Raw genomic sequence first — 21,856 nt, 5'->3', positions numbered from 1 at the left:
AACTGTTGACTTTGTGTTATGTCAATACAAGTTCATGCTGTTGCTAGCATTTAGACTATCCTACAAAAAGAATCTGTTTTGTCAGCTTGGCGAGTTCCAGCTCATAGCTCTGTCTCCAGCCTGTTATCTGTTGGCAGGACGTATTATGAACCGCTGTGATGCACTGTTTAGTTCAGTGGTTAATGATGAACAAACAGTCACGAATGACTGGATGTTGGATAAGTTGGCTCGGTCCAGCCTTGCACTGTTTAGCTGTGCTGTTTATTATTTCACTGTTCTGCATCATGGAAGAATTGTGGATCTGAAAGACGGCAGGAATTGAAGCTACAGACGTCACAGCATTAATAAAACACAGAAACATATAACTGACACAAAGCAGACTGCAGCATGGAGTCAGACTCTCATTTCCCCTTTCTGTTTTTTTCCCCAGTATCTCTTGAGTTGCTGTTAGAGAAAGGGCTGTAATCTGTGTTTAATGCAAGATGGCCTTATTTAGATTTATGGCATTAATGAAAAAACAGCCCAACTGAAACCCAGTCACAATAAAGTAGCATGTATATGTCTACCAAATAAGCTCAGTAAAGGGTGAAAAAAGTTTAAGGTGGTCGAAGATGTGTTGAGGTACAAATGGGAGTGGTGTAGTACTGATTCCAATAAGGCAAAAAAAATGCAAAGCAAATTCAATTGAAATCACCTTTCTGGCTTTTTGCTAACAGACAAACATGGGCAGAATCAACATAACCTCCTTTGAAGAGGTAGTATAATGACAACAAAAATGAGAAACGTTGAAAATAGCAATTGCCCAAATGTAGTTCACAAAATTCATAACAAGCAAGCAGAAAGGGCAAAAATTAAATAATGAAAAGACAAATGAATAAAGAATAAAATGCAGCTGGGAAATAAAAATAGAAAACATGATCAAAAGGAAAAACAACTCTGTGAAATGAAATTAGATTTTTTTTTTTTTTAAATGCATGGGTAAGCATCGCAAGGTTAAAAGTTGGCAAGATCAAAAGGCAATCACATAAAAGCAAGTCTACGGGAGTGTATTTTGAGAAGTGGATTTAAAAGATGGTGCTGAATTAGTGATGGATTTCTTTGAGTGGGGCAGTCTACAGATCTAAGGTTGCTGGGTGCAAATGGCAACTACAAAGTACCTTTAATGATAACCGCTCACAGCAAAGACTATGGATCCAGAGAGCCATTGCTTCTGTCAGGATGTTTGAATTCAATTTTTAAAACATTAATTTTGGTTTAAATTTAGTGTATCTGCCTATTTCTTTTCATAACTTCACTGAGGTGAATTTCTGGCCACGTGATAGTCACATGATGATAGTCCGTCATGTGTTTGCAGTACGCAGTATGCAATACAAACTCCCCATTTAATCATTTTAACATAAAAAAGGATCTAACTCTTGGGATGAACCAATGTTGTGTCTACACATAACAGACAGCTTAGCAAAGAATTAACTAGATGCATCTGTAGGGCAAGGTCAGGGGAGAAGTACAACAGTCATCTGTAAAACACGGTGGAGGCCATATCATGTTTGGGGGCTGCATTTCAACTAGAGGCTTTAGAGATATTGTCAATGTAACTCTGAATGCGCAAATGTACCATCTTTCTTTGATCCACCATGCATTCCCATCTGGAATATGCCTACTGCACCTTCATTTTCTCAAACACACTACCAGTGTTGTAAAGTCATACACAATGGAACACTATCAGTCATGGACTGGCCTTCCAGGAGCCCAGACTTCAACTTTATAGAAATAACGTGGGATCATGACAGAGAACGGAACAAAAGGCAGCCAACATCCTAAGAGCTTTTAGACTGTGTTGAAGAATAAAGGTGGTCAAACCAAACATGGACTTTCATGTTTGTTATAAGAATTGCGCAAACCAAATACTGTATTTGTGTTTGCTTGTATTTCAATGTATCACTGGACTCACTGACCATTGTTCTTGCAAAATATAACAATATGGGGGGTTGCTCAAGACCTCCGAACAATGGTGTCTCATTCTTTTACAGATATTTGCTGTTATTTTAGAGAGAAAATAGTAGAATATAAATATTTTAGAACATGTTTTAATTTTTTATTTAATTGTTAGATGATATTCTTTTGACTTTTACAGTGTCAAATATCATGAAGTGTTCTTTTGGTGCTTGGACCCTGGATCTTTGAAAACCCTCTTCCCGTCTTCATTCTTCCATCTCTCCCCTGTTTTATGTGTCCATTCGCCCTTGACTGTTGGGCAATACACCATCTGGTAGCGGACACCGCACATGGACAGAGGGCATTAGCCCTTATGTAACTGTACTCCCTCTCCTCCTACCCCATCACTTCCTCCCCTAAAGAGCCACGGAGCAGTGTGTCCAAACAGTGGTGAGAGGAGGAAGATGTGACCCCTGGGGACTCACATGATGAGCAGAGATGCACTTGGCCTTAACACATCAAACAGCGACTTCAAGAACTACTCACTTTATAACCTAGACAATCACTTGAGTCCTGACCTGGACAACTTGGGACCCATCTCTTGCATGTGATAGATCAGATCTACATCATCTGAAGTTTGACCCCCAAAAATATTTTTACTTAGCATCCACTTACTTGCCCTTTGTGGAGCTCACAGCCACTTCTCAAGGCTTAAAGTGAGAAATGCCAGACTCTCCTTTGCAGTTGACGCTCATTATCGAATGTTTGGCTAAACAGCGACTTCTGCTGGTTCCGTGTTAAAGTCTTTCTGTAATCAATTAAACATCCATGAATACACCTAAACTTGTGTAAAAATCCATGCGAATCTGTGTCAAAATGTAAATTATATCCTTTGATATAATCATGTGTAATCCTATTTTGTTAGTCTTATGTGCCATTAAGAAATCAGTGTTATCGGTGTAATTTTTGAAATATGTTAAAATCTATTATTATAGTAACAGTAATAATGATAATAACCCATGGGTCTGTCTCCACTCTTCAGTCAAAAGCTAAAAGGGTACAGCTGAAATTGACTTAGGTTTTATAGACTTAGAACAGCTCACACACAGACAGATATAAGACCGTCACATCTCATGCCATGACTCTCAGTGACATGGCCCATTAATACGAGCACCAATTCAATTTCTCCTTTCCCTCTGTGGCAGCTTACAGTGACAGCCATGCATCATGCTTGCAAGCCACCAACTAGGGCTTTATGGCCAATCAAAAAAATAGAAAATCTGTGCAACTTCTGCAGCTATGACCTCCAGACTCTCTGACTTAATTTTATAAAAAAAAAATACTTTGCTTCATACAAGTCCTACAGAAGAACCTGATTTCAGTGTCATCTTTCTCCTTGGGCACACTTTGTAAATTTAGAGTCCATTATTACTACAATTCAGAAGCATATCATCTGCACCTGACGTGGATGTATTTGTTTGTACAATCAAAGGCAATTACAATGATGAAAGAGCAATCTTTAAACAGATGCACAGATATATTTAGGGAAACTATAAATACACACAAGAAGTTGAATAAGGGATAAAAAAGAAAAAGAAAAAGGTAAAACTGACAGAGACATGCAAGGAAAGTGATTAATCCTTTAAAATTATGATGATCTTTGCTTGAGACTTGAAAACAAAACAAGCCCTGTTGTATTCAATTTTTTTAAAACTTGCTCTCTTAAGTGGCAAGTATTACATTTGTAAGTGTGCATTAACTGGATGTGGCTATGAACTTGGATTTTCATACACCTTCTATTGTCTCTGTTATCCAGCATGATTGACAGCATTAACCGAGTTCAAACAACAGCCACCGGCCATCTTTCCCCTTTGTTCTTTTGCATTTCCACAACATCATTTCCTAATATATCCTCATGAGAGACCATCAATTGTTTCTTGTTCACTTATAAACATCTTTTTCTTCAAGCATGAGGCCTTTTGAACATCACTCCTGTCCTGCTAACTTTGACTGACGTAGTCACTAATCTGAGTCTAATGCTGCGAAAATCAGAAAGGCAGTAAAGCTCGGCTTCTTCACCAACCAATTTCAAGTAGTAGGAGAACGAGGAAGCAAGCTCGCGAGAGAGTTGTCATTCTAGTTTAATTGAAGCTGTCACATACTGAATCACTGGGCAGGCAACACTTAATTGGAGCCATCCCGTTTATCCCTGCGCTTGACTGAGTGAGTCAGATATTATGGAAGTTGGCGTAATCTTTATTGTTACTGACACATGGTGAACGGGAAGGAATTTGTCAAGTTAAACCGTTTTTTTAAATCAGGTTCATGAAGGGCACATTCATTTTGCAGGAATCCCCCTTCATTATGTATATACCATTTTATAGATACCATTTTGTCGTTGTTTGGATTATGTGTTGACTTTCAGCATATGCTCAAAATCTGAGCAGATGGCTGAGGAAGACAACCTGTAAGGTTTCATTTAGTACTGGCCTTTCATGCTAAATTAACCAAGACCCAAGGCAATTAATTAAGACTGAAAGAGATGGAGATTAAAATTAGTTTACATAAGAAAGAGGAGGAAGCATCAAATTGTTTTTGCAGGTGTAATTTCATTATGCTGTTCATTAAAGTGGGCGATCTACCTAAGACATGGCATATATTTTATCATGTACCTATGTAAGGTAATTCATTACTATATGTATGTACATGTATCTATTTGTGGAGTACCTGCATCGCAGAACAGTATAATACCAGACAGTTACAAGGAAAGAGAATGAAAGAGTATTAGGGAACTCTGAAATAATAAACAGAAATATTGTGAATGGATTATAGCAGATGGAGCGGATTTAGAACAGTCCAACTGCCTCGAGAACTTTATTATGTTTTCCTGAAAACAGGACCAAAGGTGACTCCTTTCTGCCATTGTTGCAATTCTTACATAAAGCCACGTTTTTTTTGTCGTTGTTGTTGTTTTTGTCAAATCCATTCACTTTATATTTGGAGAGAAAACAGTTAAATGATGTCATACTGAGACAGCTAGTACAGTAGGTGTTGCATAAAGTATCTTGTGATTTGCTGTGACACCCATGCCACCAGGGTCAAGCCTGCGTTTTAGTCACAAAGCCATATGTCACTTCACAATGTGGCAAAATGTAATTTCCTGGAGAGCAAGCCATCCTTCCCAATGCATGTGTCTTTGACCACTACAAGCAAGGTCACTGTGAGTGCTCCTGCTGCTGACCCTCCATACATGCTGTGTCCTTTAAATCTAACTGTGAGCGTCAGGCTAAAATCTACTACTCATTCCACTGACAGTTTATTCTATAGAGGTGTGACTCACAGTGTTTATTACACAAAGTTGGGAGGGAAAGAGAGAGGGGCCTTATGTAACATTAAGCAACCCCATCCACAGGGCCATACTCTCTTTAGCCAGTATTGATTACAGTTCTAGAGCAACTTTTCTGTGAGATTCATTAATATTATTCTTCACTTTTATGATTTTCTTTGAGTCTTTTTTTCTCCCTTTTTGTGTGTGCATGTTGCATCTTTATGCATCATTTTGTGTTGGTGTGCCTGCTGATATAACAGGAAGTGAAGTGCACTGCACTGGTTTCATGGGTAATCTTATCGGCTTATTTTTCAAAATCACATGGTCACATTTTCGCCCTCAGGGTGTTAATAGCGTGTGTAGTGTAGAGATTTACATATTTTTTATACAGCAAGGAGGGAAGAGAGATCTGTTATTAGATACATTTTTATATTTTTTTTATTTGCTAGATCAGTTAAACTTCAGAATAATGTGTATTCATGGGCTGGAGACACATTTCTTATCTTTTACATTTCAAATATGCAAACATATTCATTACTCAAGCTTCTCATTGATCATAGTATTAGACTTGTACTTTAGTTATATCTTTGATCAAGAGTAAAGATGATTTACTAGGAAAAGCACATATAGATAAACACTTTTAACATTTTTAACTGGATGTTTAGACTTTTTACCTTCTCTGATGCAATGAGTGCTAAGCTGGGGGGATTTCAGTTTCTTTCATTCCCACCATTCTCAACAGCTGGTATGTGAAACTCCATGGGATCATGGATATTTGTGATATAAATAAGTAAAGCCAATCCAAAAACTGTCTGTGTACAGTGAATAACATGCCTTTCAATTTCACATTATAGGAAAAGCTATGCAGTAGGTCCAGCAGCTTCTGTTTTCACAGGGAATCCAGGCATTAAATGTGTTACAGAGCAACAAAGTGGACATTCAGGCTGCATTTGTTTCAGACAAGCATTGCAGTGCCGAATACGCGATGGTGTGAATCAGTGGGTTCAATTTGACTCTACAGTGAACAAACACGATGTGCCAAAGCCAACCTCTGTTTTCACGTGATTATTTCTAGCCACATAATTACATATTAATCAAGCAAAGGTGACAAACATCTTCCTTTCTCTAAATAGAAACTCTTTCCACTCAAATGCCCAGTTCCACTTAATTATTTACCTATTTCCCCTCAGTCTTCACAGATCATGGAAGATTTGTTTCACGTTTTTTTTTTCTTCATGAAAAATGAAATGCACAACAACAAAACACGTTTCCTTGGTGAAAACCTTGATAGTATTTTCTGTAAATTTGTCATTTAAAAAAAAAAAAGCATTTGTGAAAGCAGCATCACTAGACAGAGAGAGAGAGAGAGAGAAACTGGCTTTAGTTGGCATGTATGATCACAGCGTCCTTCTTCTCTGAACACATCAGAGCGGGAGGAATCCTCATGGGCTTTACAGAGCTGTCATGTTTCCTTAACTACTTCATCACAATTTTCTTCCCATGGCTACCAGGTATAAATAGGTCATAGGATCCCTGTGTGTGCAGCGCTGTACATCTCAATTGCTTTATTGGTCATGCACAGTCTTTTGAGAATTGTCTTTCCAGCTGCTGCAACTTCTGTATCAAGGCCGTGGTGATTCTTTAAAGTCGGACGTACTTTGCAAAGTGTCAAAATTAACAAGAAAGTTGCTGAATCCTGTTTTCATTGATTTATGCTTCTGTTCATTCTCATTAATATTCTCCTATGCCTCTCTCCATCTTCCAGTACAAACAAGTGGAGCAGTACATGTCATTCCACAAACTCCCAGCCGACTTCCGACAGAAAATCCATGACTACTATGAGCACCGATACCAGGGCAAGATGTTTGATGAAGAGAGCATCCTGGAGGAGCTTAATGAGCCTCTGCGCGAGGTATGAAAAAAAAAAATCCCATACATTTTCTGTGATGTACTCACTCACCCGTGAATACACACATGCCTCCACAGATGAAATAAGATGGAATAAATTCAATAAAATAGTCATTTATCCTTGTTTCATCTGAAAAATGTAACCCCGTGTTTAAAATCGATTACTTCCAGCCTTCTCTGTATGTATTTAGTTATAAAATGGTCTAATTCAGACAGCTATCACCAAACCCGTGTTTGTATCTTTAACTGTAAATCCCTGTGCTAAAAATCTGCGCAGATTAACCATTTGTATCTCCCGTTGCCATTTAGGAAATTGTCAACTTCAACTGCCGTAAGCTGGTGGCCTCCATGCCGCTGTTTGCCAACGCAGATCCCAACTTTGTGACAGCCATGCTGACCAAACTGAGATTTGAAGTATTTCAGCCTGGAGACTACATCATCAGAGAGGGGACAATTGGCAAGAAGATGTACTTCATTCAGCACGGGGTGGTGAGCGTCCTGACCAAAGGAAGCATTGGCATGAAGCTGATGGATGGCTCCTACTTTGGAGGTAATCTACTCAGTTCTATTCATTTCTGTTCTTCTATGGGTTATTTACACTTTACTTCCCACTAGAATCCACTGCAGCAGGGATGTAAAACTCATTTTACATCATGGTCCACCTAAAACTCACTTTGATCGTAAGTAGGCCAAAGCAGCAAAACTCCCCTTTCTGTCTGTGTAAAGATAATTCATTACAAATGTAATCTCATTTAATGTGCAATTTCAACAGTAAATCTCAGTTTTCCTACACGATAAAGAAATGCTGCTGTAGCAAATGACAGAAATCAGTCGGCACAAAAATTAAATATGTAAAATTACAGAGAATGTTTTGCCTAGAAAAGGCAGTGAGCTTTGTAGTTTAATTGGTATTGTTTATCTATTATTCAATTACTTTGGTGTAGTGTGAATAACAATGTCTTTATCAGTAGGAAATACTGTAAAACCTATGAAAATACAGTTAAAAGTCCAAAATCTCTGCTCTCTTTCACATTTTCCAAAGCTGTCCAATGGGCCTGATTGGCGTCTTTGTCAGGCCATTTCTGGTCCCTGGGCCTTGTGTTTGACAGCCCCACACTTCAGTAATATCACAGATGTGTGTGTTAATTTTGCAGTTTGCAGATAAACAAAAAACTACCCCAATGTTTTATTTGGACTTCTTGTTCAGCCTTACGGCGACTTCTGTCCCACTTTCCCGGGTTGTTGTTCCTCTGTGGCTGTTTAGAAGCATGTGGTGCTACTATTGCCACGCATAAACCCACACACACACCAACATACACTTTTTAGGTCCTGTAGCGTGACTCTTTGGGCTGCATTTTTAACATCCGATGCCCTCTGCAGAAGCTCTGTCCACTCACAGTTTCGTTGATGTGCCAGCTGCCCAGAGCACTGTTGTAGTGACATGACTGCACAGCACGCACATGCACACATCCATTCACACACACACACACCTAATTAATAACACCTAATTAGCACAGCAGAATGAAGATGATGGGGCCATTTATAAGATAAGATAAGATAAGATAAGATAAGATAAGATAAGATAGAACTTTATTAATCCCTCGGGTGGGTTCCTCTGGGAAATTCGATTTCCAAAAAAGCACAGCACCGACAGAAGTTACAGAGTTATACACACACACATATATATAAATACAGAGACAATATAAATAAAATATACGAAGGGGATAAATAGAATAAATAGGAATAAAAATAAAAATACAAGTGAATTGCACATTTCAAGTATTGAGTCTATTGCACCGTTGACTATTTACAAAAGTATTGCACAAAAGGTATTGCACAGTGAGGTGAAGAGGCACTACAGCTTAGTTATAATGTCAGACATCGAGTGTTTGAAGTCATGCCTGCGACCAGGGAGGAAATCACAGGTCTCCATGCACACAGCTAGCAGTGAGCTAAGAACCGAGGGGACAACACGGTTAAACTTCCAGTGGGGTGTGTATGTGTGGTAAAATCTCTGAATAAGTCAGTAGCACTAAGTAGATGGTGATGTCACCATCACCAACAAGCTAATGCACAAAGTGTTTTTTGATTGGATTTACCTGCTTTTAAATTTTAGTATCCGACTTAACCTTAGCCACTGGTAGATTTTCTAACATTAAGGAACCTTTTCGTGGATTTTCTCCTTTCCACACCACACTACATTTTGTACAGTTATCACACACAGATGGGGTAGATTGCACTTTGAGGAACGGTTTTTCCTCTTTTACCCCTATGCCCTTTCCATAAAGTCCACAGTGAATACAGCCAAACATAACCTCATAATCATCATCTGTATTACACAGTGTGTGAGCAGATCCTGTGGACAAGCAGTTTGTAACTCAGATTCTTCTGGTGTCCCAACAAAATCCCAGGGGAACGGGTTAATTCCTGTCAACACATCAGAAAATGAAGCCGTAAATAAGAGAATTTGCAGATATTACATTAACTGAAACAGGAAACAGAGCTGGTGATGCCACAGAAACAGGTTACAATGATCATGATCCAAAATTGAAGCAAAGATCCAAATTGCCACAGTTCACATTAACCATCCAGCCTTTCTCTGTTCTTTCAGTATATTTAAGGATGGCAGTTTCCCCATCTACAAGCCACAAATGGTCACCCAGTGGTTTGGAAACCCTTTTAATTCAGTGGCAGCAATTTCATTGGTATTATTATCCTCTGTCTGCACTTCCCAGTAGACACTATTGATGCTACCAGTATCTAAATGGCTGCGTTTTGTGTAAACAGGGATATTCCAATTTCAAGAGAGCTTTCTGAACATGATGCCTTTTCCTACAATTCTAACAAAAGTGGATTTCAAGCAACTGCTGGTAATCACTAGCAGTTGCTTTAATATGATGTCAGTGAATTAATATGAATGCACTCTATTGCACACTATAGGTCACTTGTCTAGAAATGTGTAAGTGCATGTATGTGTAGCCTTACATCAGTACCTTTGTTTGGTGGAAAAACTTTCTTGCAGAGAGAGTCAGCCGGTATGAAAAGAAGCTTATGCTAACGGAGAATCTAATGGACTGTATATATTATAAAAATGTGTATATACACATATATGTGCTAATTAGTCCTCAATAACAAAGTATTAAAATACTTGAATTTCATTCAACTAGCAGACAGGTATCAGCTACAGCTACCTGTGTCTGCCACACCTGTTACTGTAAGCTTTAAGACTTCCCAAACTGACGGGTAACAAAAAATATATAATTTTTAAAAATTACTCATCGTAGACACCAAAACGATTTTTCTACAGGGGTGTAAACACAGATGTTATTGCTGTCTGGTAGTGGATTTAACAGATACACATGGAAATATAACTAACTTTGTGACATTAGAAAGTAGATAAAATAAAATAAAGTGCGACTTCCTTGGATTGCTCTGAGTTCGTGAGAAACCTCATATAAACAGACAGGAACAGTCCAGTGCAGTGCCTGCTCTTAATGGAGTATCCTGGTGCCCCCACATCCCCTTCCCCCTTCCCCAGAGAGTCAGAGGAGGTCAACCTTTCAGGGAACGGAAAAGGAGGGAATATGGTTGTCAAGACAACAGTCAGCTCCAGCCAATAAAAGGGAAAAGTAATAGAGAAGAAGATACTAAAGAAGGGAAGGGAAACAACTGAATGCAATGGAGCACATCTCTATATATGCTATACACTGCTGTCAGTGTAGTGCTAGTGAATGAGGAAATACCTAGGGTTACATTCAGCGGGTCATGCTGATGACACACAGCCTTTGTTCTGAGCACACATTTTCTTAAGCCCAGGAGTTTTCCACAGCCTGTGCGGAAACATAATAGAACATTTTAACATTTAATGTACTGTAACAGTGTTTTGGCTGAGCGTCGCACTGCTTAACAGACCTCTTCTCTTCTTTTCTCTATTGCTGTCTAACGCACTGAAATCTGTGGGTTTGCCATTTTCTGTTCTGACCGTATCTCTCACCCCTCCAGAGATCTGCCTGCTGACCCGTGGCAGACGGACAGCCAGTGTGCGTGCGGACACCTACTGTCGCCTGTATTCTCTCTCTGTGGACAATTTCAATGAGGTGCTGGAGGAGTACCCCATGATGAGGAGGGCTTTTGAGACAGTTGCCATTGACAGATTGGACAGGATAGGTAAGAAGACTGCCATTATGTTCAATATAGATTTGGGTAGTCTCCTGTAGGTGTTTTACTATGATGTGATTAAAAGTTTAGAAATTTAAAACAAAAGCCAAAAGATTAAAAAGATATTTAAGACCACAGCTTTCAGATACTATTCATCTGTTGTAGATAGCTTTTTAAGGCTTACCACTTCTTCCTTTTTTTGTCCTCCATTTGTCCACTTTTCTCAATTTTTTTAAGAACATACTGCACACCAATCAAAGCTTTCAGCTCATAGCTCTTGGGGAATCACCTTGTTAAGAATTTGGAACAAATTATGTGTTTTTGTGAACGGCTGCTGATAACACAATGTCTAAAGATATAATTTAAAACGGGTTCTTTGCTAAGCTGCTACTTGAGTTAGGAGGCCTTTTATGCTCGAATGATTCAGTGTTAAATGGTTCAGCAAACCAAAAAAGAACAATCCTCTGAAAATGGTCAGGTACATGGACAAGACTGAAAATGATAGAAAATGAAAAAGACCTTTAGAAACAGTAGAGAATAAGTATTCAAAGACCACTTTTAAAAATGCAAAAAGGTCAGTTTTTTGGAAGCAAATTTTAAATAAATTAAGGGTGTTGTAAGGCTTTTGTGCAGTACTGCAGCACTCAGGCTCCTCAGTCCAATATCGTCTCTTAAATTTATGCAGAAACATGCTAGGCTACAATAAAGAAAAGAGAAAAAATGTGCGAAAGAACAATAAACAGTAAAAATGTATTTATTCTGACATGATTTATGAACAGAGATATGAACAGAGATTTAGTTTTGGATAATTATGCCTCAGTGATAAAAGCCACGCGCATTGCTGTCTTCATAAGCTTATGAGTCATTCACAAGATGAAATGAAGCATAAGGAAAACATACTCATTCATTACTGTGATGTCTCTGTCAAAACACTGCACGGTCTGACAGCTGGGATGTAGTCTATGAATGATCCTAACAAGGGCTGTGTGTACGGCTCAGGAAAGAAATCAAAGGTGAATATGTATCTTTGTATGTTATTAGGTTCCTTAAGCTCAGTTGTTTTAGTGCAGTTTAACTCTTTTGGTAGATATTTGCCATTTTGGGAAGAAAAGCAAAGCCAGTTAAAACTTTTACTTTACTTGAAATGCATAATTCTGATTTTTTTTCCAGCGATTGTTCAGTAGCCTCAGTCTGGAGTGAATGTATATAAAACAAATATTAAACAAAAACACACAAAGATGTGCTCATGAATGCTGATTGACAGTTTATATTTTCCTTCACATTAAAAACAACTTTCCGTCTCCCGTCATGCCCCCCAAGGTCAGCTAATGTTACATCCCTCATCACATGACCACACCTCATATGTTCACGAGGCCCTGAATCTGCCACCTGCCAGCTGTTGCCATAGCAGCCAGTTTCCACACATGAGCAGACTTCAGTCAGGCAACTCACATATTTAAAGAGAGGCTTGGATTGTCTGCTTCAAGACCAAACCTCCAATCAAACATTCCCACCGGGTTCCGTGCATACTTGATGCATACTAGTCACTAATGATGAGCTCTTTTAATTGGCTTTCTCAACAGTCTTTCTCAGAAGAAAACAAGTGGATCAAAGACACAGAGATCTATAAAAAGGTGCCTTAAGAACATAAGAGTCTAAATAAAAGACACATGCTTTGTTGGTTAAATAGCTTTCATGATTAAATAAATCTTTAAGCTTAATTGTCTTCAGTAGTTATGTATTGTTTTCTGTGAGGGCATTTATGACTAGAAGTTTGAATGAGGAATGCTGATTCAGCCATCCGTGCATTTTAATGACAACAGTGTTTGACCTGTGTAGGCCATTAATGGAGGCCATAGAGACACTTGTGTGACCTTCTTTGTATGTGTCATTATTCTCTACTAATCAATGGCTAGTAAAAGAAACTCTAGGTGTTACTTGGCAATGGTATTGCTGTGGAAACAGTGACGTATTATCCGTGCTTTATCTCTGAATTCTGCAGATGAGGGTGGTCCAACTTGCAGTGCCAACTTCTTCAAAAGCATGATAATCCCCAACCAAGTTTGCACTTTAGAGGATGCAATCAGATGGTTGTATGCCTTTTCCTCTTTTTATTGTCATCCATCGCTGCTATTTATGATGCACATTTGATGAGCAGAGCCTGGCATTACAGCATGGCCAGTTTACAAGCACCCAAGGAGGATGTATGACAAGAAACACCACCATATCTATGAGAAATTCCATCTCTCAATGGCTCAGTCACACTAGAGAAAAAACATGGTAGCAACCTCCTTGTGACTTAGACAAATTGGTGGTTCCCTGGTGAATCCATTGAATTTTTTTTTGATTTGGCAACTGATTACAAGTACTGTGGAATACACAACTCTTCTATGGGTCTTTTTCCAATGTAATGTTGCACTTAAATTGCTGTCTTAGAATAAGTACATTACTGTCTGTGGAGGAATTCTACGATCTATGAGGTTCTGACTGGAATGTAAGTAGTTGATGTAAATGTACCTTTAATGTCAGTTTTCTGTCAATCTGCCAGTTTATCACAGTTCAACCTGTTCATCTGTTTGATGTCATTCAATCACAAACTGATAGCAGACTGACTCGGTCTTATTGCTGTTTTATTGCCAGTCTCGATGCACCAAAGTAGCTTTGAAGATCGCAATAGGATTGCGAGTAGATGCAGACCTGATCCCCTTCAATGCAACCATTTCAAAGGCAGCTAGATCGCACATTCATTGCACACTGATACAATAATTTTGTGTGATGCCGAGTTCTCCAACTGCTGTTTTCCTTAAGAGAATTTCCAAGGATGCAAGCCAACAAATATGCATTCCTTTGTCTCCTCTTTCCAAGCCTCCAAACACCTCAGAGAGTAGCTCTGTGTTATCAGCAGATAAAATCCCCATAAAAGTCAGTGGGAGGAGGAGGAGTTCAACACAGAGCTGGAATGAAGCAACAGTACTTACCAGGAACACCCACACTTTTGATTAATTTTCTCCAAGCCTTCTGATTTTTTGTGTGTCTATATAAAAGCTAAATTGAATCATACCTTTCCAGGGCCACACATGTTACAGCGTGTCCCCCTTTTCTGATTGTTGGCATTATCAGGAGAATCCCATCTGTGGGAAAATCTTGCTTGATACACAGAATCAAGCAAAACTGCTGACGTTTAAATATGATCAACCTGTATAGATGTGTTTGCACACTCTAGTGCAGATTTTCATAATCACACTGTAATTCCACTATTAAACTCCCAAGCTGTGAGTGTTTTTATTCCACACATGCAGCAAATGTATCATGCTGGTGAAGCACAAGTCACCAAATCATCATCAGCCTTCCCCTCATGTTCTCCTTCTGGCTTAGCAGCTGGTTGTGGTAGAATAATAATCTTTGTTTGTGATGTACAGTAGATCTCAGGCTTTGCACTTACAAATAACCTAGCTCTGAAGTCAGCTTTCCAGGCTGCCATCCGCACTGGTGAATCGAGCTGACAATACTACAGTTTCCATATGAACACACAAACCTCTCTACATGCTGTGCTCTGCTGTGAGTCCCTTTTTGTTACCAGGGCACAACAGATGTTGGGTCATCTGGATTTTGCTAGGAAGGCTGCCAACATCTTGTCTTTGGTCTCAACATGTCCAATCCCTGCAGCAACACATCACAGTGTCCATCTTTTTTTCTCATACTTCATTGCCTCCTGTTTTAAACAGTATCTAATGCTCACCTGCAATGAACCTTCTACTTTTCTCCTTGAAATCTGACATATTGAGGATTTGTTCACCTGATCTCACCGTTAGTTGCCTTCTCCTCACATGTAAGCCACTGGTTAGAGTGAATAGGTGTTAGTGTTAGAGAGAGAGAGCCTGTTTACTGACTATCAGCCTATCTGGGCCTCACATCAGAGGGAAGGCACTCAGCAGGTATCATACACAATAGTCTCTAACACAGTCATCTTACTTGCCTGACAGCAGTGGGTTTGAACTTGTGCGATCCCATTATTCTCTTCTCTGCAGTACTACTGTGACCCAGGATGGCCCTCAGCTGAAATGCACACCTGCTTTCACCTGAATTACTCTGTCTTAGTTTTATCTGTGCAGACAGTTTTTTCAGGACTAAGTGGGATTCTGCAGTTCACTCCTCAGTGGCATACATCATAATGCCTCGTACAAATCTGCCTTTATAATCCCAGCTGGTTTACTGTTTTACTTTTGAGTGCTTTCAAGAGGTTTTGCTATAAGAAGCAGTGCATTTCTGTGAGTCATTTACAGTCTGAGATCACATAAACCAGCTTGATATTTTAAAGCATTATGACCACCACATGAATTTATAACACACAACTGAATTAAGGAATGAACTGGTGCATGCTGGGATGGTTTCTAACTCATTGATTCATGCCCTGTGCATTCCATGTTACTGTAGATCAGAGTGCATATACTGTATTTTTCTTTCCTTGGACAAATTGCAGTTTTTAGTGTCGGATTCATCACGTGACTGTTTTTTTACTTCACCAAGTGTATGCTTCTGCTAAGAAAATAGATCACACATCACTTGTTCAAGTGCGTGTTTTTGGCCACCGCACTCACAGCTGAGATGATGATGGGGAAAAGCCTCAAGTCGGCTGTGCAACTGCTTCTGAAATTGGGGCCACTCATCCAGCATTGGATCCAGCTGTGCTTTGAGCTGGCAAGGCTGGATTCAGTGCTTTGCTGGCAGCTCAGGTTCTCTCTTTTTTTTCACATAAAAATCAGAGGTTGGCTTCCTGATTTGGATGTGGTCTGTTAGCATCTGCCAGCAAACACAAGGCGAGACTCCCCATGCCATATAAACTGGGACACAGACCTTTTCCTCAGATGGTTTCACTAATCTCTCGTTTGCAGTTTATGATGCTTGCGATCATCAAATTTAGCAATAAAGGCATCAGTTGGTGCTGTTTACTGATAACCTGTTAAATTAGCAGTTGCAATAGCCGTCAATTAGCTGCACATATACGTTAGAAATACGTTGAAGTAAATAGTGTTTTCTCCTGTAGGGCTAATATATTGTCAGTGAAATGCTCCCTCTTACATCATATGCACTGAGGTCACTGCAGAAATAATGGTTGCCTGCACCGCTGCATTACCCTACAGTAGGCAGAGGGTGTTTCTGTGTCTGCGTGTCCATCAGTCTTGGATTGCTTGTTTGCAAAAAATGGATACAGGCAGTATATTTGTTTATATCAGTATATATGTGTAAATTAAGCTTTTTTCTGTTTAGCATATTATTAACAAATTGTAGGGTATGGAAATATAGCATTAAAGTCTGTTTTGTTTTTGCTTTAATTTTTTGCATTGTTTCTGTTTGCTATAGCAACACTTCTTCCTTTTTCCATGTCTTTACAGGCAAGAAGAACTCGATCCTGATGCACAAAGTTCAGCATGATCTCAACTCAGGTGTTTTCAACAATCGTGAGAACGAGATGATCCAGGAGATAGTTAAATATGATCGGGAGATGGTTCAACAGGTGGATCTGCCACGCCCACGGGCCATGTCCATGACGCCTCCACTGACCGGTGGGATCTTTACGCCTCCAAGTTCCTCTGCCCACAATTCAGCAGTTGCCACTCTCCAGCAGGCTGTAGCCATGAATTTTTGTGCCCCGATGCAAGGAAACTCTGTGGGATTGGGTAACCTGCAGTCTCCCAGGATGATGAGGAGATTTCAGGTGATGCAAAGTGTATCGAGCCCTGTCTCAGCCTCTCCACTTCAGTCTCAACTCCTTGTTTCTGGTGCCTTTCCTCCGGTCCTGTCCAGCCCCCCTGTCCAAAGCCCACTAGCAGTCGGTGGGCGATCATTCCAGTATGGATCCAGTGCCCTGGCTGGTCCCACCTCAGGCTCACAGCTTTCTCTAGTCCAGCAGCACATAGCCAGCCCCGTGCACAGGCCCAGCACACATAAGAGCACCCATTCTTTGCAAATGGGAAGTCTGAGCCAAGATGCCAGGGCACTGTCAGCTTCTCAGCCTTCACTGCCTCACGAGATGGGACAACCAGCTGTCCCTAGTCCACCCCAATCTACACGAGTCTCTTCTACTTCCATCGAGCCCCCTCACACCCCACTGGGTCACACAGGCATCCGGAGCGGCATACCACACAGGGTGGTTCTCCCACACCAGATGTCTGTTGGGGCCTTTCCTGTAGCATCCCTCCCTGGTTCTGTTCATGGTTTTGCACCTGTTGCAGGGGTAGCAGTAGGAGGAGTGGGAACTGGTCTGGGAGAATCGGGACTCCCCAAGAAGGACTCTTTAGTGAGCCTTCCTGAGACAGACCACATCAAAGTCAAATCCAGGCTATCCTCAAACTTGTGAACCTGATTAAAAACACTTGGAGAGTGACTCAACAAGGATCTTGACTACAGGAACATGGGGAGATTTCTGTTATCTCTCCTACAGTTCCTCTTCTCTTTATTCCAGTTTGACTATCCGATCGTATGAATGTCGAATGAGATGCAGCAGGGAGGATCTGATAGGCGACCGTTCTAATATAATAAAGTCAGTATGGTGACTTTTAAAATTGCAGCACTCAGATGTTTCTACTCACAGAAGTACTAGTTGCACAGATTGGTAATGGTACAGTAGTGTTTTTAATTCACAACATAATCCACAACACATGGGAGATTTGCTTCACTACCACTTCCTTCACCTCATTTTATGCAAACTTGGGGTTGGATGAGAGTTAAAGAGATTCAGGGATGTGCTTAAAGTATCAGAAGTTGGCACTTTAGTGGGATCTTATTGCTATATTTGAGCAGATTTTCTCAGTAGGTTGGCTGCAAAAGGCCAAATTTATAAGAACAAGACTACACAATATTAATGATGATATTTCAAAGTATACAGTCTAAAAGCAGTCTACTTTGACTTTTTAAAATCAGACTAATAAGATCTGATAGCCCTTAACTCAGATAAATAAGTCCCAGATCACAGACAGTTAATATCCTCAATGCTGAAATTACGATTGTATTGTTTCTTCAAGCCAAGCCACTGATTTCTACAGTATATGTCTGCCTGTTTGTTTTATTTAAAGCTGCATTAATCACTATACTTTAAATTAGCACTGACTCTAATCAGGTGTTTTTTTAACACCTGCAAGTTTGTTGTACTGTTCAGTCTTTTTCCAGCAAATGATTAATATTGAAATGACCTGCACAGCAGCAACAACAGAGACAAATTCAGCAACAAGCTGTTGAATAATGTTTTAATGACCTTGTTGAGACCAAAACAGAGTTAACCAGCATCCCAGTAAAAAAGAACTGTGATGCAATAATATGTAGTGTAATACTGCTCATGTGAGCAACTTTCTAAGGTAAGTGACGTCAGACTTTTGCCCTCAAGTAGCTACAAACTGATTCATGCGGCTTTAAGTAGATCATAAAGACGTGTAAATATATAATTCCTTTTAATTACATATATATGGCCTCTGATGGAGGACCTGAGCTTGACGAACACACACATCATCCCCTGGAGTGCAGGTTTATGGACTAAAGTCATGTAAGTGGTAATATCCCACAATTGTGAAAATGTTCTGTTTAACCTTACAAATTGTAATTCACTGCCAGCCAAGTAAAATAAATTTTATAGTTAAAATGTAAATTCCCTCATCAAAATGTAAATTCATTCTTTTCCTAACCCCTAATCTCACTTTTCTTTAGTTGCAGTTTGGGCCATGTGTCACTACGCCAAAGTCAATTCACACCGATAATGAAACTCCCGCGAAGCTCAATGCCGCTGCTGATGCTACGGTTTTGGTCCACAGCCAAGGACCGTGCCGATACTTTGCAGGATGTATATTGCAGTGTGCCTCTGTCATTAAGGCTTCAATAAGAGGTCATGGAATACTGGCAATTTGTGTCCAAAAGCATTAGGAAGGGAACCTTTTCTCCTGGACCTGCTATTCTATTCACCTCATCTCACTAATGCCTGAACCATTACTGGGTAATGAGTGTGGAAATTGGAATCCCCCGGGTCTGTTTGGACTGTTATTGTTCTCGTTCAATTGGATTTCATTATACAGTGCCAATAATGAGTTCCTCTCCTATGATCATTTTGCATTTTCATTTTGTTTAGTTTCAGTTCAGGCGTTGTTATCCACCTTGAGAGTTCTGAATGGGACAAAGTTGAAGGTTTATAAGTATTTTTGTATCGTGTTTTTGAGGTCTGTTGTGCTTTTGTTTTATCCCCAAATTATGCCCTGTGGAACCTATTTAGCTACTCCAAAATAATTAATAGAGGCTTGTTATGAGAATGGTATTTTGCTGAACTTCACATTGTTTCCTGGAGGCACTCTGTTAGGACAGGAAATGCATTTGTGACTAAATTAGTTTCTAGATATTTTTACTCTAGTGGAAAGCACACAGTAAAGGATGATGGGGTAACAGAGAAAGAGAGTAAACCAGACTGAGTCAATACCTTTACTCATATCACAAGATATTACTAGCTCAGTTTTAATAATTATAAATAAACCCCATGTTTTAATTAAGTGTGGAAATAGTGAAACCAAAGTTCCAACGATTGCAATTCTTTTGTATGCAAACCTCACAGTGATTTAGCATAAAAATCAGACAACACTCATTCAGTCCTATTGTCTGAAAGTGATGTTTATCACATGAAGCAATAACTGTTTGAAATGGAGTGAATGACCACTGTATGCAGAAGATGTTCTGCCCTTGAGGTGTTAACGAAGATGCAATATTTCATATTTTAGACTGCGCTCCCAAACTTTACTGAGAATTTGTTGAACATCTGTCTTTGAAAACAGATACGTTTAAACCGCGCTTACTGTCCACTCAAACTAACTTGACAAACATGGTATTTCTATGTGTAAACATAGTGTGCATCATGTAAACCAGACTATTAATTAATGTAACTTAGTTTACTGTAAATGTAGATCTGCTATAAAAAAAAAAAAAACAGATGAAGAAAATGTTTGAAAAAAAAGAATCTCTTTGTAATCTCTGACAGAATGCATATTATCATCTGGTATGAACTGATATTACTTGAAAATAATAATTAAAGGAGAGAAAAGCTGTTTGTATTACAGAGGATGCATCGCTTGTTTTTCTACAGTTACCACACAGAGTTTGTATATACTCACGTGCCAGTTGCTGTGAGGTCTGCATGGTTTCTTCTACTGTTTGCGTTTTAAGTTAGTTTTGTAATGTCACACCCCAGTCAACTTGCAAAGCCTGGTTCTTTTACCAGCGCATTTTGGGGTTATTTTTTCCCCTGATGAGTCAATAGCGTGCTCCCCTCAATCCTGTAAATGCACTTTTTCTTCTTCTGCAACTTTACAAACATATTTAGTGTTATGTAAATGTTACAAAAACTCAGCTGTTCGGTTTTTTCAGTACACGCTCAAGGCTTTGGTAAGTCAGCTGTGCTTACACACACATGCACGCTCAGACACGGCAGTGGAAACGGCAACAGAAGCATCTGTATTTGCTTCTTTTTGTGCTTTCTTCATAGAGCCTCGTTTTTCTTAGCTTCAGTGCTGCTCTGACGCTAAACTACAGTATCTACCATTCCAGTTTTTATTTCTCTGAGGTCATCAATAGGAGGAATGCGTGGGGATTCAGGGTGTTTAAAATGTTTACATACAAGGGCTGTTCATAACAACCGAGCGACGATATGATTTTGTGTCATCGACATTATCATAGATGTACAATTATGCGAACGAGTTTGGATTATTTCACTCTTACTGACCAATAAGCAACTAGAAGGTAAAAATATATGATGCAAATTTTATACTGGCTGTTTCTGTGTTTTATGGGATTTGGTGTGACATGATTCGGTTTCTATTTATTATTTCTTTCCTTGTTGTCAGATCCCTGACTTGTGAGTCTAACAACCTTCCATATTACAGTGACTCGGTACAAAGCCAATACTTACAGCCAATCAATACCTTAAATCTACAGACAAATGTAGACAACCTCTTTTCTGGGAAACTCCCTCGAAGCAAGCCGACAATCTCCAGCCGTCACTTTAAGAAAAATCAACAGTGCAGTGCAGGCGTTTCTGAGTCAGGGACCTGAATTTCTTTTATTGAGCCACTCTGCAGTTGTCATGTGTCCTAACATGTACTGTGCATACCTAGTGCCTAGCAAATATGGTAGTTTCCACATACATATACTATATTCTTTGTGTGTGGCTGTAAAAATGCGAGCTCCTCAGAATGCAAACGTCACTGTTACATATATCCCACTACAGAGTTAAACCAATAAATTGTATTTGACTACAGTATGATTCCACTGCCTCATGTTTAGGTGATTTATTTTAGATTAGCATGTTAGAAAAGCACAAACATGCAAAGAGTCAATAATTTTGCGTTATAATAGATTCAGAGCTTCTTAATACAGTAAAAGCAGATGATTGTCTCTGCTCGCTGTAGGTCTTGAAGGTATTTTTTCATTTATCAGAGCTGTTATTGATTTTTACATCTAAAACACTGCAATAGTTTTTCTGCAAATTTAAACGCCTTTCTC

General features: G+C 39.4%; 1 protein-coding gene across 2 annotated transcripts in view; it reads left to right on the top strand.

The window, feature by feature from the left end:
• The window catches only part of hcn2b (hyperpolarization activated cyclic nucleotide-gated potassium channel 2b), a 43,107-nt gene extending 21,496 nt beyond the window's left edge, over positions 1-21,611 (top strand). Inside the window, exons 5-9 of one of the 2 annotated variants that reach the window (XR_014274672.1) lie at positions 7,029-7,175; positions 7,481-7,721; positions 11,174-11,338; positions 16,723-18,866; positions 19,028-21,611. Coding sequence is in view for 1 of the 2 variants with exons in the window: in XM_082523972.1 (XP_082380098.1) it covers positions 7,029-7,175; positions 7,481-7,721; positions 11,174-11,338; positions 16,723-17,687 (1,518 nt within the window). In the remaining variant the exon portion in view is untranslated. Of the gene's footprint in view, positions 1-7,028; positions 7,176-7,480; positions 7,722-11,173; positions 11,339-16,722 lie in introns of both variants that reach the window. The other variant, XM_082523972.1, reaches the window with a different exon arrangement.
• The last annotated feature ends 245 nt before the right edge of the window (positions 21,612-21,856 follow it).

Source organism: Aulonocara stuartgranti, assembly GCF_965226115.1.
Source record: "Aulonocara stuartgranti genome assembly, chromosome: 23".
Taxonomy (NCBI): domain Eukaryota; kingdom Metazoa; phylum Chordata; class Actinopteri; order Cichliformes; family Cichlidae; genus Aulonocara; species Aulonocara stuartgranti.
This window is presented reverse-complemented; position numbering and strand designations above follow the sequence as displayed.